Raw genomic sequence first — 15,244 nt, 5'->3', positions numbered from 1 at the left:
CGCTCTGATGGGTGGCTCCCCCTTAGCTCCCCCTTATTCTCTGGAGCCACAACTGTCCCTGCCTTTGTTCCTTCAATTCTTGAGCTCCCTGACTCAGCCTGGTTCCCCAATTTCCCAGCAGTGGACAAAGCCATTGTCAGTAGGCCGGGGGTAGGAGCATTGAGGGAGTAACTGTGAGCTTTAGAACCAGAGCTCTGGCCCTTTCCCCAACCTTCAGCATCCCTCAGCCTTCCTAGTTCAGAGGTCACCTCTGGGGCCCTCTCCAGTTCGTCCTGGTCGCCAAGGCTAGGCTGATGGGGTGGAAACTAAGTAGAACCTTCCTCCCAGCTGGACAAAGTCTGACACCTGGTGGCCAAGGTGAGGAATGGCCAGAAGGGCCCCTTTTCAAATCTCCCTAGGATTGCCCTAGAGCCAGGAAGGCCAAGGTGAAAGGGGAGGTGATGGGAGGAGGTTTGGGTGGGGTGTTTGGGACAGAGCAGAAGAGGCGTCCAGCGGCAAACCACCCAGACCTAGGGGAACTTTTGCCTTCCTCCCCTTAAGCTCACGGGGCCAGAGAACCTGGAGCAGGAGGAAGGAGGGTGTCTGGGAGGGTCAGGAGGGACCAGGAGGAGCTGCCTGAAAGAATTTGCCCCACAGGGTGGAGAACGGGACCCAGGCTGTGTGAGCATGTGGGGGCCAAGGGTGGGAGTCTGGTGCCCAGAATCTCCAGCTCAGGGTGGGTGGCAGGGCCTGAGGGCCTGAGGAAGGGGGATGCAGGGAGAGGGAAGGAGAGTGGGCTACGCCCCGCAGCCCGCTGGGCCCCAGGCAGCTGCTTCCCTCCCTCCACCTGCCCCCACCTTCCTAGCTCTAACTGGCTCTCCCCACAGGCCCCATTGTGACTGGGGGAAGGGAAGGGACTCCTAGGGCGCGTGCGCAGTGCTGAGGCCCCCCCATCCTGCCACATTGTCTGAGCTAAGCCAGGTCTAATCCCCCTTCCCCTTGGAGCAGTCAGTGGTGGGCCTCAGCCCTAAAGAAGGTGCTGGGATCCTGTTCCAGTTCTTTTCTCTCCTTTTCTCTTGCGTTCCCCCAAGACTCTGGCCTTGGCCGTGAGGCAAGGGCCTTGAGTGTTCCCAGGCCAAGGTGCAAAGGTCACTCCTGCCAGTCTCATCACCAGCCTCTGGGGATCGGGGCTGACAAGGAACCTATGCCTGGGTCTCGGGAAATTTCCTGAGAGAGAACTTAATCCCCAGGTCAGACCTCTGGCCTGGGCTTCCAGCCTGAAGCCTGAACTGTGACAGGACCCAGGACAGCAGTTTTGGGGATAGGCCAGGAGATTGCCTGAATAGGGATAGGGGTTCCAGGAAGGAAGGTTAAAAGCGGCAGACAGGGTTGGGGGAGTAAAGAGGGAAAAGACCTGAGGGTAGGCAGGCTAAGGTCTGGCCTAGTTGTGCCAGCACAACTTAGGACTCCAGATGCCATGTCAGGGAAGGATACCAACTGGACAGAGATGGCTCCAAAACCCCTGGGTGCCTACTCCTTCGAGCCTTGGGGCTTGATCCCACTGCTGTCTGACTAGGCAAGGTGGGCAACGCTGCTTGTGGAGAGTTCCCTCAACTCCAGGCCAGAAAGCCAGTCCTAGGGTGCCTGAACTTGAGCTGATGACCTGGACTGGGACAAGCTGAAGGCCAAGGGAGACATCTTCCAGGCTGGGTGGGAGAGGCTAGCAGGGCCTGGGCCAGGCAGGGCTGTGGGCAGCTGGCAGGGATGGCCCAGACAGTGCCCAGAGAGCAAGCCAGGGTGCCAGAGAGGAGAGGGACTAGCTCAGGCGGCAGTAGGAGCCGCTGTGGCCGCCCAGCAGCATACCCCATTTCACGCTCCCTGGGCGGTGGCAGGGCCCCACGGCTATCAGCTTTCAGGGGTGGGAGGGACCAGGAATGAGGAGGGGTCTGCCCCACCCATGGCTCCCTACTCCCTCAAGGCTTTGTGGGCGCAGGAGCTGGGTGCCACACACCTCCAGACACGCCCTCTGAGGAGGGGTGGTCAGTCCCACAGAGCCTGGGCACCATCCCTCCCTGGAGCACTCTGTGCCCAACTGGACCCCACACGGAAGCCCTTCCCAGGCCTGGTGGTGAGGGCCTCCCTGCTTCCCTCCCCAAGGCAGCAGGGCCCCTGTCTGCCTCAGGGTGGGCCCCACTTAGTCCAGGAGGCAGAAGGGGGATTAGACCAGGCCCAGCCCAAACAGTAAAGCAGGGAAGGGCCCTCCAGCCCCGGGCAGTGCACCCACGAGCTCTCCCTGCTCCACTCCGCCCTCCTTCAGGAAGGGATGGGGAGAACCAGGCGGGAGGAGGCCCCTGAAGACATGGCTGGCTCGTTCCTGCTCCTCCTCTTTGGTGGCTACTCTCCACAGCGTTCTCCTCCCATGTGCCCGCAATCCTCCTAAGGCAGAGCGCCCAGACCCCAGAGCAGTGCGACAGGGGGAAGGCAGAAGCCTCCGAGCAGGCCCTTGCACCCTGGGAAGGAAGGACTGGATGGGATCTCTGGAGGGCGATCAGAGCTGGGCTGGGCCACACACGGATTCCCAGACTCCCAATGGCCAGCACGTTCGCCTGCCGCCAGGAAGTTGGTGAGGAGGAGGCGGGTATAGGGGTGAGTCAGCGATGACAGTAGCCCAAGGGACAAAGGTCATGGGTGGAGAATTGAGAGACGATGTTTACAGCAGCCCACCTCTTCCAGGAGGTCTCCCAGTGCTAAGCCAGCCTCAAGGTCCAACCCACTCTGGCCCTCTCTTCCCCCTTTTCCTGTTTGTTAGGAATTTTATCCTTGCGCTGACAATGCGTGTGTCCGTCTGCTTGCCCTTTAGCCTGTGAGCTCCCGGGGAGCACGGAGGGACAATGGCTTCTGGGGCCCCACCACTGCCTGTGACTATCAGTACTTCTCACTTCCTCATTTTACCATGTACTGCATGGCTTGCGGGATCTTAATTCCCGGAACCAGGGACCAAACCCTCGCCCCCTTCAGTGGAAGCTCCGAGTCCTAACCACTGGACCGCCAGGGAAGTCCCCAGTACTTCCAACTTTCAAGAACCATTTCTGTCTATTTCAGTAGAGTGAATATGTGGGAAAGTGCTTAGAACAGTACTCGGCACACTGTAAGTGCCATATATGTGTTAGGTTTATTGTTGGTATTTTTTGCTCATACTCTCACATTGGGGCGGATTTTACTGACGAAGGACTGGGGATCCAAACGCACTCTGGCCTCCTGCGCGGTGTGGAATCTTCCTGACTAGAAGACGGGCAGGGGCAGGCTGTAGGACCCCAGGAGAGCCGAGGAGGCAAGCACTCGTCTGGACTCAGAGTGGGCAGTGAGTGTCTCTGGGCGCAGCTTTCAGAACCCATGGGCTTCTCCGGGCAGGTCTCCTGGGGCCGGTGGGGGTGGCGTGGGAGCCGGGAAGGGGTCGGGATGAGCCCAAACTCTCTCCGGACCTCCAGACCTGCCCACACAACGCTTGGAGGGCCAAGGGGCGGGATTGGAAGTCTCCGGCTGGGCTCTGGGGAGTTACACACCGGCTACGGGGATTAGTGAGGCTGAAAAGAACATTTGCCTAGAAGGGAAAACGGGAAGTGAGAGGCTGAGGATAACACTCTGCAAGTCCCCAGAGACCCGCTGCAGACCAGTGGGGGGGGACAGGAGGAGGTGGTGCAGTCTGGGGATACCATGACAGGTCCCCCCCCCCGGCCTCACCCCTTCTCCCACAGAAAGCAGCTGCATCAGCTGCCCCGCCCCCTCTGTCTGCACCACCTGCCATTGGCTGGGGCTAAGCCCCGCCCCGCAGAGGCGGCCTCCCATTGGCTTAGGTCTTTACTGTTTGCATGCTTGTGGGGGTAGGGGAGAGGCGTCATTCCCTGGAACCCTCGGACTTCCTTTCTGTTTGTCTGGGTCATCCGTCTGCCCATCGCTGGCCCCAGGCTCGCTCTCTGGCCCCAGCCCTCTCTCACTCTCTCTCTCTCTGCAGCTGTCTCTCTCGTGCCCGCTGGCCTGTCTCTCCTTCCCGGCAGTCGCCTCCTTCTCCGCCTGCCTGGGTGGCCGCCATGGGCCGGAAACGGCTCATCACTGACTCCTACCCTGTAGTGAAGAGGAGGGAGGGCTCCGCTGGGCACAGCAAGGGGGAGCTGGCACCAGATCTAGGTCTCTGAGGTGTGGGAGGGCGGGAGGAGTGGATGTGAGGGACACGAGAGGACGTGGGCAATGGAAGGGGAAGTGAAGTATGTCCTCTGCTTCCTACGCCAGACCTGGCAGTGGACAGCAGAGGCAAAGGGGCGGTGAGGGCTGGGGAACAGTGGGTCAGGCGAGGGGCAGGGGACCAGCCCGGCAGGGCACAGGCTTGGGCAGGCCTGAGGAGCAGCATGTCATTGCAGGGGAAGAGCCCCAGCCCCTGAGCGTGGATGAAGCGGAGATGGAGCTGCTGAGGCAGTTTGACCTGGCCTGGCAGTATGGGCCCTGCACAGGTGAGAGCCCCCTCAGGCCCCGAGAGCACATCCCGGAGCCAGTCCTGCCACCCACTCGGCGCCCAAGCAGCCCCAGCCCCTGCCTGACCCTCTCAGCACTGTCTCTGGAGACCAGGGGTGTGGAGGTCCTGACACACCCCTCCACCCACACTCTCTAGCCTGGACGCTTCCCTGCCCCCCACGAGGCCCCACTGTCTTCTTTCCACCCCCGCAGGGATCACACGGCTGCAGCGCTGGCATCGGGCAGAGCAGATGGGCTTGGAGCCTCCCCAAGAAGTGTGGCAGGTGCTGCAGACCCACCCCGGTGATCCGCGCTTCCAGTGCAGGTCAGAGGCCGGTGGGGGGCTCTCAGGGGAGCCAGGGACTTCTCCAGGCACCACCAGCCTGCTGGCCCTGGATGGGGGCCGTCCTGACCTGAGGAAGAAACAGGTGCAGCCTTGGGGGGTCCTCGCTGAGCAGGCAAGAAGGTTCTACAAGGTGCTGGGCTCAGGAGGCAGAAGCTTGCCTTAATACTTATCTCTGAGCTAATGGTGGAGGAAGGGTACACTAGGGCCCAAGGGACTATTTAATACTGAGACGTTGGCCAAGGACTATAGGCCGTGGCCAAGAGCTGGGGCTGGTGAGAGCAGATCAAGATAACTGACGCGGGTTTTTTCCTCCATCCCACACCCCCTTGCACAGCCTCTGGCATCTCTATCCCCTCTGAAGCACCACCTAAGACCTCCCGCCCGCTACTTGAGAACCTCCAGACACAAGCTAGAACCAGTTGCTGCCCCTCAGCTCAGCTCTGCTGTGGAGCACGTTTGTCAGGAAAGAGGTTCACAGGGCAGGGAAGAGGCTGAGTGTGGAGGTCCGACCAGCAGGCTCCCAGCGCCCCCTCTGAGAGCCGACACAGCCGAAGCCAAGCACCTCCTACATGGAGAGTGGTCTCTGAGGACGAGGACCTGGCCGTGACCCTTCTGAAGCCTACCCCATGCCTGACCTGAACACCGTGGTCCTTGAGATGATGTGGCAAATTAGGCACAGCTTTGGGAAGAACCAGACTCGGGCAGAAGGCAGAAGACCGAAGAGGCAAAGATGCACTCCGCACCTCAGGCTGGGAATCTGAGGGCAGAACTGGCTGAGCTTACGGGGCGAGGGGTTCACTAGTGCTTATCAATAAAGAACTCTGAGGCTGGAAGCCTGACCTCCAGTCTCTTAATGTGGCCCTGCTTGGACGGGCAGCACCCAGCAAGTTGATAGGTGGGAGAGAACTAGCACCATGCTTTCCTGCAAGGTGCGTGTGCCTCTTCCACTGCCTAACCCTAGACCTGAGAGGAAGGAAAGAGAGACACCTTAAAAAAAAAAAACCAACGGTCAGTCCTCACAAGCGCTGAGCAACCTCTGGCGCCCCCTGGTGGTGCACACTATTCTAGCCACCTTCCCTTACCAGCCAGGAAAACCCCACTGGAGCCACCACCTAGCCTGCCCAGGGCTGCCCACCTCACAAAAATGGGTTCTTTGTCAGAGCAGGATCCATGGGGCCCATGACTCATAAGGTCCAGACAGACATACACATTCCCAGCAAGCACCTGTACTTCCCACACGGGGGCCACCTGGATCCAAAGCAGGGTTGGGGGGCGTTTCAACCTGCAGGAGCTGCTCAAAGATGGCCATCATCTGAGGAGCTTTGGTAGGGAACTAGAAGGTCCTGGGGATGGAGGAGAACTGGCCGTATTCAGAAACAGCGCTTAGGGAACCCTGGGCCATACGACGTGGAGAACAGAATCAGTTCTCCTTTTAATGGTGTTACTTCATTTGATGCATCAGCCCTCCATCCTGGGGCAGATAGAGACAGAACTATTAACTCCTTGGGAACAGGCCTAGAGGGCAATCAAGTGGCCTTTTTAGTCCCCATTTTATTGAACACTGACCATGCCTCAAGTACTTTAAATGTATTATCCCTATATTTCCTAAAAATCCTTCACGGTAGATTTTACAGAGAGGGAAACTGAAGCCTAGACGGTTGTCCAAAGTTGCCCAGAAGCGCCGGCAGCAGGTATGTGGTGGCGCAGAGACGGGCCGTGTGCAGTGGGCTCTTCCCGTCTCCGCCGTGGCCCCTGCCCGGCTGCTGAGCACCTGCTGTGTGCTGGGCTCTAGAGCTCCTCTGGGCTGTTAGTGGTGACGAGATGGACAACAAACACATAAATATGATGTCAGGCGGTGGTCAGTGCTGGGCAAAATCAGGGTGAGAGGTCAGAGAATGCCAAGGGTGCTGAAGAGGTTGGTCAGGGGAGGCTCTCTGACAGGGTGGCATCGGGCAGGCCGAAGGGACAACGGGCACACCCTCTCCAAGGCAGGAGTGTTTCCAGACTGGTCCAGGGGCAGCACGGAGGCCAGCGGCCGGGCAGAGGGAGTGAGGAAGTGGGGGGGCAAATGAGGCCAGAGAGGTAGCAGGTTGGTCCCACAGGGCCTTGCGGACCGGGACGAGGAACCTGGATTTTATCCTGAGTGAGAGGGGAAGACACTGGTGGGGTGGGTCTTAAGCCAATAAATGACAATCAATCTTATGTCTTGAAAGCATTACTCTGGCTGTTGGTAGAAAACAGACCGTGGGTTTGGGGGAAGAAGAGGCAATGAAACCGCTCAGGAGGCTACTGGAGTTGGCCCCGTGAGAGGTGATGGTGACTTAGCCCCGCGCGGGAGATGGAGGTGGTAAGAAGCGGCCAGCTTCCTTTCTTTCTGTATTTTGAAGGGAGAACTAACTGACAGGACTTGCTGATCAGTTGGCTGTGGGGTTGAAGAGAGAGAGGAGCCAAGGATAACTCCAAAGGTTTTGGCTTGAGCAACTGGAAGAACAGAGTTCCCATTACTAAGATGGGAAAGATTGCGGGAAGGGGAGGGTGGGGCGGCGAATTAAGAGTTCAGATTTGAGGTCTGTGACACATCCAAGCTGGGGAGTAGGCAGTGGACATGCAAGTCTGGAATTCTAGGGAGAGCTCTGGGTTTGAGATATAAATTGGGGCATCTCTTAGGTGGCATTTAAAGCCGTGTGTGGGGGATGAGACTACCTGAGTGAGTACAGTTAGAGGCGAGAAGTGGTCCAAGGACAGCCCTGAGGCTTCTATGCCTAGAGGCAAGGGAGGAGAAGGCCTGAGCAAGGAGACCGAGGAGGGGCCAGACTGGAGAGAAGTCAGGAGAGGGTAGGGCCTGGGAAGCCTGGGCAGAGGGTCAAAGTCTCAGATGCTTCTGAGAGGCTGGTAAAATGAAGCCCGAGAAGAAGAGCGCACTGGACTGGCAACGTGGCGGTCACAGGAGACGAGCAGCTCCCACGCAGTGATGGGGATGGGACCGGGCCTGGAGTGGGCTCAGAGGGAGGTGGAAACGGGGAGCATGCTGATCCTTTCAGAGTCCTTTTACTGTAAAGGGAGCAGAGAAACGAGCGGCCACTAGAGAGGCTGTGGGATCAAGGAACCGTTTTGATTGGTTGTCCTGTCTGTCTTTTGTTTTAGCTAGAGTCAGGGTACAGCATAATGACCGGCGAGGAGAGCGATCCAACAGGGGGTCTTTGTGAAGGTGAGAAGGGCCAGGACTAGGACACAAGGAAGAGTGTGGACTTGGATCGGAGCATCCACTGTGACAGGAAGGGAGGCAGAGGATATGGGAGTAGATGCAGGTAGGAGGACACGGTTGGGGGTGGGAACATTCAAGAATCAGATGTTTGCTGACAGCCTGGTACGCTGGGAGGGATGTGATGTTTAGTGAGCGTCCCCATGCCGTCGGCTGCACTTCACGCCGTCTAGTTGACTGCTCAGAACAATCTCATTAGGTATTATCCACTCTCACAGATAAGGAAACCGAGGCTGAGAGGGAAAGTGCCCTGCTTCATCCGTGAGCACCGGGGCCCAATTTCCACCCGGGTCTGTCTTCCCACTGTGTCACCCCACACCTGCATTCCCACCCGCACCTGCGCTCCAGGTGTTTAGGGTGGCATCGAAGAGATAAGACCCACCCATGTGGAAAGTTAAAAAACAATGTACTACAAGTGCTACCTTGGGGCAAGTAGGAAGGTATAGACACAGAGTTCTCAGGAAGGAGAGAGTGTTAAAGGGACCCTCACTGCAAGGGCCCTGAGCACAGGACTGCCACGTCGGCATGGCCCCTGCCTTACCTCATCACACCTGGCCCCTCAACCCACCAGGCCCCTGCTTCTCAGATCTTTCCACGGCAGAATGAATGTACACTTGCCACCAGGGCCACTCTGAATATTCTTAGTAGTTGTGTGTTTTCTCTTTGGCCAATTTTGCATTCTACTCCATGATGTGTGTGGAGTAGTTGCTGTAACGTAAAAATGGCTGAACTTACTTACTAAGTAAAATGAACCCCAGGAAGATGCGTTCCTGTGTTGCCTATGGCTGGTTTCATATACCGCGACACGCCCACTACCACCCAGCCGAGGCCGAGCTGCACTGCAGAAAGCACCACACAAGTGTGTGTTGGGAGGAAATGGGAGGTCAGCGGCCCTTGAAGGGTGAGTAAGAGTCAGCAGACAGAGAAAAACATTCTAGACTGAGGGACTGGGCTGAGCAAAGGCGGTGAGGAGAGGTGGGTGTGTGTGCCCAGGGGAGATGTGTGCAGACTGCAGCACTTGCTCTACAAAAATCAGCGCAACCCAAAGCTAGCGTTTCAGTGCTTGCTATGTGTCCAGCACTGTCCTAAGTGCCTTTTATCCTCACAGATTATAAACATTTTATAAAGCAATTTAGAGAGGAGATTCAGGCACAGAGAGGATAAGTACTTGCCCAGGATCACGTAGCATGTGACTGAGGAGAATAAATAGGATGTGATCCCAGAGTCCCGCTCCAGAGCCTGCACTCATATCATGTGGGACAACACTAGTGAGGTGGCTGGAACAAACACAGCTTCTTGAGCCTGAGACAAAGGAGTTTGGACTCATCGATGGTGATGAGAGTGCCTGAAGGTTTCTGAGCAGGAGAGAGACAGGACAAAAATAATCATTCTGGAGAATCTGTCTGACCAGACTAGACGGGGGAAGAAACTGCAGGCAGGAGGGCCAAGTAGGAAGCTATAAAATATTCAAAACCTGGGTGCTGAGACCTAGATTAGCAGACAATGCAAAGGACAAAGAACTAGCTATACGAGAGGTTGCAAAGGAAGCTGGCAAGACTTGCGTTTGGGAAGGAAGGATATGGGGAGGAGCCGGCCACTATGACTCAGGTTTTGAGCTCATGTGGGTGAGAGAATGCTTGTGCCATGGGCAGAACAAAATGGAAACTGGGAGGGGAAGACAGGCTTGATTTCATGCATGTTTAGTTTGAGATGACGACAGGACATCCAAATGGAAACATCTAGTAGGCAATGGAAACCCAGAGGTCAAGTCCAGCAGCAAGGTCAGAGAAGGGTGTGGAATCCAGGGGAGAGAGGGAAATCACCAGGAGCTGACATTTGAGCCCATGACCATGGACGAGTTCTCTGAGAGAGGAAAGGGAAACAGGGAGAGGGTGCAAAGATAGGACCAAAGATGGCACTTGGGAAAATTCTCTCTAGAAGAAGGTGGAAGACCAGCAAAGAAGAGGGGAGAGTGTCAGAGTGGCAAGAGAGTCGACGTAGTGTCCGGGAGGTTCCCGAGAGCTTCACAAGTGGTAGTGGCTGGTGTGATGGTGCCGAGACGTCAAGGAAGATCTCGTGAGGAGGAGGTGGAAAGGTACAGGATGGCTCACCCTAATTCGGTCCCCACATTTCCTGCTTCCCTCTTCCTTGTTTTGTAATTCTCGCTGGCATCTCAGCTGTCATAGTATCTACCATGCCACACCCATCAAAGAGGGGCACACTGATTCATTCTTTATTGACTCAGGTGTGGCAGCATTTATCCACCCTCAAACTCTGACAAACTCACTAGTAGCGTGAGGGCTTAAGGAGCTAATTTACCAAGAAACTCGAGTAAACAGGGAAAGGAAGACATTTCTGAATTAGTCTAGACGTAGATGGAAGCCACAGCCGTGCCAGCTTGAGTGAATTCGGGTTACCACCACCTCTAGGACTTAGGGGATCCTCAACATGATGGCTAGTTTTCTCGGCAGGTAGGTCTCCAGTTCATCCACCTGAGTCCTAATCTAGAAAACAACTTTGTGCCAGTCACAGCACAGGCAAATCAGAACCCTGGTCCCTAAGCTTCAAGAGCTTACTGTAGTGCGAGAGAGAGACAGAAAAGATGTATAAGAGAATTTTAAACACTGCCACAAGACGGGTGTAAAATGGACTCTGGGAACTCAGACTTCCTGAAAACGGCCCTTTAGCTCAGCATTTAAGGATGAGTAGCGGCTTCCACAAGGTGGACCAGGTCCTTGGTAATTCTTGAGTCCTACTTCAGTCCTTTGTCTCTTGAAGGAAAAGGCATTTCCTAGAGACTTCCTATGGGGTGGAAGCCTCCCTCACCTCACCAAGAGGTTCCAATGGCTCCTGTCCTGCGAGCCCTACCTGGATTGCACGCTGTTCTCTCCTTGCAGCTTTCCCTAAGAAGAGCTAAGGACTCCTCCTCTGCATCCTGTGGTAACCTGGTTATATTTTATTATAGCATGTCACATGGCTGCAACAATACATTTCATTGTCTCCACTGCTGGAGAGTATTTTATACTTGTCACCAGTGTAACTAGCACAGGGATTGCTATATAGTAAGCACTCAAAGCTGAAAGAACCTTCCCACTTCACTCACACCTACTGTTTGAGTGGTTGGTCCTGTCCAGCCTGTGAGAATCATTTATGTACCAGTTGTGGAGGTCAGCCCTAAACTCCAGTGAAATCTGATCTCCATCTAAGTCACTTCTGGGGGTTGTGTGGCCTTGACGGCAGGAGCCATCTTTTCCTAGAGGCTTCTCGTCAAGGAAGGCATCAAGGCTGTCTGTCAACTTCAGAAGCAGGATCCTGTTCCATTCCTATTTTGAAGCCTATGCCGCCCCTGGGCCAGCCTGCTGAGTGTTTATCTGCAGTCCTCTCACATGAGAGCGGAGACAGTCATCCTATCCAGAGTGTGGAGGAGAATCCAGCCAACTTTTCTACTTGCTCTCAAGAGCATGGCCGCCCAGGATCCTACATTACCTCCCACAATACTGGCGTGTAAACTGGTACAATCCCAAAGACACCAATTTGGCATTATTTATCAAAATTACAAATGCACATATCCCTTTCAGTTCCTATGTAGAAATGTATCCTACAGATACTCTTGTATGTATAAAATACCATTATAGCACTGTTTGTAATAGCAAAGACTATAAATAGCCTAAATGTCTCTCAGTAAGGCAACCAGAATGTAAGTTGTAGTAAACGATGGATGCTGTGCTGTGAAAAAGTTTGAGGAAGCTCTTTATGTATTGGTGCAGAATGGGACGATCTGTGAAATATACAGTTAAGTGTAAAAAAGGATTTACAGAACACTGTGCACACTCTGCTATAGTTTAGGTTAAAAGGTGTGTATTCACTTGTTTCATGCATACAATATCTCTGAAAGGACACCCAAGAACTTGATACCACCAGTTGCCTTTGAGAGGAAGGTAACTTGGTGGCTTGGAAATAGGAATGAGGGGAATTTTTTCATTGAATAAGACTTTTGAACTTTGAACTATGTAACTATATTACCTATTTAATCAATCAATAAGAAAAAAACTCTCACCATATCCATGTTGATGCACTTATTTTAACAAGTATTAAAAATAATAGGGGCCTCCCTGGTGGCGCAGTGGTTGAGAGTCCGCCTGCGGATGCAGGGGATACGGGTTCGTGCCCCGGTCTGGGAGGATCCCATATGCCGCGGAGCGGCTGGGCCCGTGAGCCATGGCCGCTGGGCCTGCGCGTCCGGAGCCTGTGCTCCGCAACGGGAGAGGCCACGACAGTGAGAGGCCCGCATACCGCAAAAAAAAAAATAAAAAAATAAAAAATAAAAAATAATAGAAACAACACCACTAGGGTAAAAGGGTTATTGTATCATGCATTGCGATGGCTTTGTGCATATCTCAGCGCTCATGATGCTGCACTCTTTTTACTATATTCCACTGGGAGAAAAGTGTCTTCTACCTCTCTGTATGGTGGAGTCCTGGCAGTGGGAAGGTCCAGGACTCACTCCGTCCAGAAGGCCCCTCTCCTCTTTTACTAGACCTCTGCCAGGCACCTGGCACTGCCCTACACTGGGACAAGGGTCAACTTGTCACAGGGACAGGTTTCACAAGAGTGCAAACATAAAAAAAAAAAAAAAGAGTGCAAACATGATGAGTCCAGTATAAGTCCAACCAGTTCATTCATTTATTCATCTAACAAATGCAGATGGGTCACCTGTTACTGTGAGTAGTATGTGGAATATATGGCTTGGGTCCCAAACCTTAAAGAGTTTCCAGTCTACCCTTAAATACATGAAAAGATGCACAACTTCACTCCAAATAAGATTGGCAAATGCTAAAACATTTGGACAGTACACTCTGTTGGCAAGGCTTGGGGGAAACATGCAGGAGTACAGAATGGCACAGCCTCTATGGAGGGCAATTGGTGGCACTGATAAGATGACAGCATTTACTTTTGACCCAGCAATCCCACTGCTAGGAATTTACCCTGAAAATTCACTTCCACAAACGTAAAACAACATATGCATAAGTGTATTCCCTGTGGCATTATTTGTAAAAGCAGAATATTGGAAACACCCTAAATTCTTGTCCACGGATTAAATAAACCCGCCCAAGGGAGTACTGTGTAACCATTTTTAAAAATGAGGAAGATTTCCATTAACCGATATGGAGTGATTACCAGGACAAATTGTTAAGTATGTAGTATGCTACCTTTGTGTAAGAAAGAAGGGGAAATGAGATATATATTTGAAAAAGGGAACACTGGGAAGCGTAAACTAGAAACGAGTAAAATGGTTACTATTGGGGGCAGATAAGAATGGAGCGGGTGAGACAGGATAGGAAGGATATTCCTCTAAGTATATTTTCTTATATAGTTTCAGCTCTTGAACCACATAAACATTTTACATATTCAAAAATATATCGAAAGATGAGCTTCCCTGGTGGCGCAGTGGTTGAGAGTCCGCCTGCCGATGCAGGGGACACGGGTTCGTGCCCCAGTCCGGGAGGATCCCACATGCCGCGGAGTGGCTGGGCCCGTGAGCCATGGCCGCTGAGCCTGCGCGTCCGGAGCCTGTGCTCCGCAACGGGAGAGGCCACAGCAGTGAGAGGCCCGCGTACCGCAAACAAAAACAAAACAAAAATATATATATCAAAAGAGATTTTCAAAAATCCTAAAATTGAATATAAGCAGTAACAAATCAATCCAACTTGTATGTCAAATTAATAATATAACCTCACAGAAAAAGGATATAAGGATTCAAGTAAATTTTTTTTTTTTTTCCTGCGGTATGCGGGCCTCTCACTGTTGTGGCCTCTTCCATTGCGGAGCACAGGCTCCGGACGCGCAGGCTCAGCGGCCATGGCTCACGGGCCCAGCCACTCCGCGGCATGTGGGATCCTCCCGGACTGGGGCACGAACCCGTGTCCCCTGCATGGGCAGGCGGACTCTCAACTACTGCGCCACCAGGGAAGCCCTCAAGTAAATTTTGAACACAGTTCATGGACTTCGTAAGAACAAAAGAACCACACACACAAAAAAAACCTTGAACTTTACTTAGTAGGTTTGTTGTTGATAATGGTATTGGTGTACTAATTCTAAAACTGTTTGGCTGTTTTTGTATTACAAATAGAAAATAATGAATAAACATATAAATGTTGGGAGCCAGAGATTGCACTGTGAAAAAAGGGAGGTAAAATATGGAATGGGGGGGGAATTCCCTGGCGGTCCAGTGGTTAGGGCCCCACGCTTCCACTGCAGGGGACATGGGTTTGATCCCTGGTCGGGGAAGTAAGATTCCACAAGCCGCGAGGAGGGGCCAAAAAAAAAAAAGGAATGGGGGAAGGTGAGGAAGAGTCCTGAAGTGCTGGATTTGAATTGGAGGTATCAGTATGCTGATTTCTTTTTTTTTTTTTTAGCAGTACGCGGGCCTTTCACTGCTGTGGCCTCTCCCATTGTGGAGCACAGGCTCCAGACGCGCAGGCTCAGCGGCCATGGCTCACGGGCCCAGCCGCTCCGTGGCATGTGGGATCTTCCCAGACCGGGGCACGAACCCATGTCCCCTGCATCGGCAGGCGGACTCTCAACCACTGCGCCACCAGGGAAGCCCCTGATTTCTTTTTAAATTAACTTTTTGAAGTATCATTTATCTACAACAAAACTACAGATCTTATTTTATTTATTCTGGGCATGCCACCAAAATAATAGCTATACACCAGTGTAACTACCAACACAATTAAGATCTAGAACATTTCCATCAGCCCAGAAAGTTCCCTCACTCTCCTTTGCATCCAATATCTCCCTCCTCTCCCATCCTAGGCAATTTGATTCCTATAATCAAAGATTTGTTTTGCCTGTTCTAGAACTCATACAAATGCCACCATTCAGCATATCTGACTTATCTCACTCAGTATAGTGCCTATGAGATCCATTCATGTTGTTGTGTATCAGCACTTCACTCATCTTTGTTGCTGAGTAATATTCCATTGTATGAATATACTAAAATGTAGTTATCCATTTATCAATTGATGAACATTTGGGTTATTTCTAGTTTTGGACTCTAATGAATCAAGCTGTTATGAATATTTAGGTACAAGTCTTTGTGTAGGCATTTAGTTTCATTTCTCTTGTGTAGATGCCAGGGAGTCGAAATG

General features: G+C 53.1%; 1 protein-coding gene and 1 long non-coding RNA gene across 5 annotated transcripts in view; one reads left to right on the top strand and one right to left on the bottom strand.

Annotated features, from left to right (window-relative positions):
* Window positions 1-2,702: 2,702 nt before the first annotated feature.
* Window positions 2,703-15,244, bottom strand: part of LOC308619813 — a 31,584-nt gene continuing 19,042 nt past the window's right edge. Inside the window, exon 3 of one of the 4 annotated variants that reach the window (XR_014016238.1) lies at window positions 2,703-3,580. This is a non-coding gene — a long non-coding RNA (uncharacterized lncRNA). Of the gene's footprint in view, window positions 3,581-4,816; window positions 4,899-5,790; window positions 6,175-8,073; window positions 8,802-15,244 lie in introns of those variants that run through there. The other 3 variants (XR_014016239.1, XR_014016240.1, XR_014016241.1) reach the window with 3 other exon arrangements.
* POLD4 (DNA polymerase delta 4, accessory subunit) lies at window positions 3,826-5,664 on the top strand. The gene is made up of 4 exons (XM_081238992.1): window positions 3,826-4,164; window positions 4,395-4,484; window positions 4,699-4,810; window positions 5,166-5,664. Exons 1-4 carry the CDS (start codon window positions 3,849-3,851, stop codon window positions 5,188-5,190), a joined length of 543 nt encoding a protein of 180 aa, XP_081095118.1. The 5' UTR covers window positions 3,826-3,848; the 3' UTR covers window positions 5,191-5,664.

This window comes from Mesoplodon bidens, assembly GCF_964165515.1.
Source record: "Mesoplodon bidens genome assembly, chromosome: 7".
In the NCBI taxonomy this organism is placed as follows: domain Eukaryota; kingdom Metazoa; phylum Chordata; class Mammalia; order Artiodactyla; family Ziphiidae; genus Mesoplodon; species Mesoplodon bidens.
Note: the sequence above shows the minus strand (reverse complement) of the source record. Positions and strands in the feature narration are given on the sequence as shown.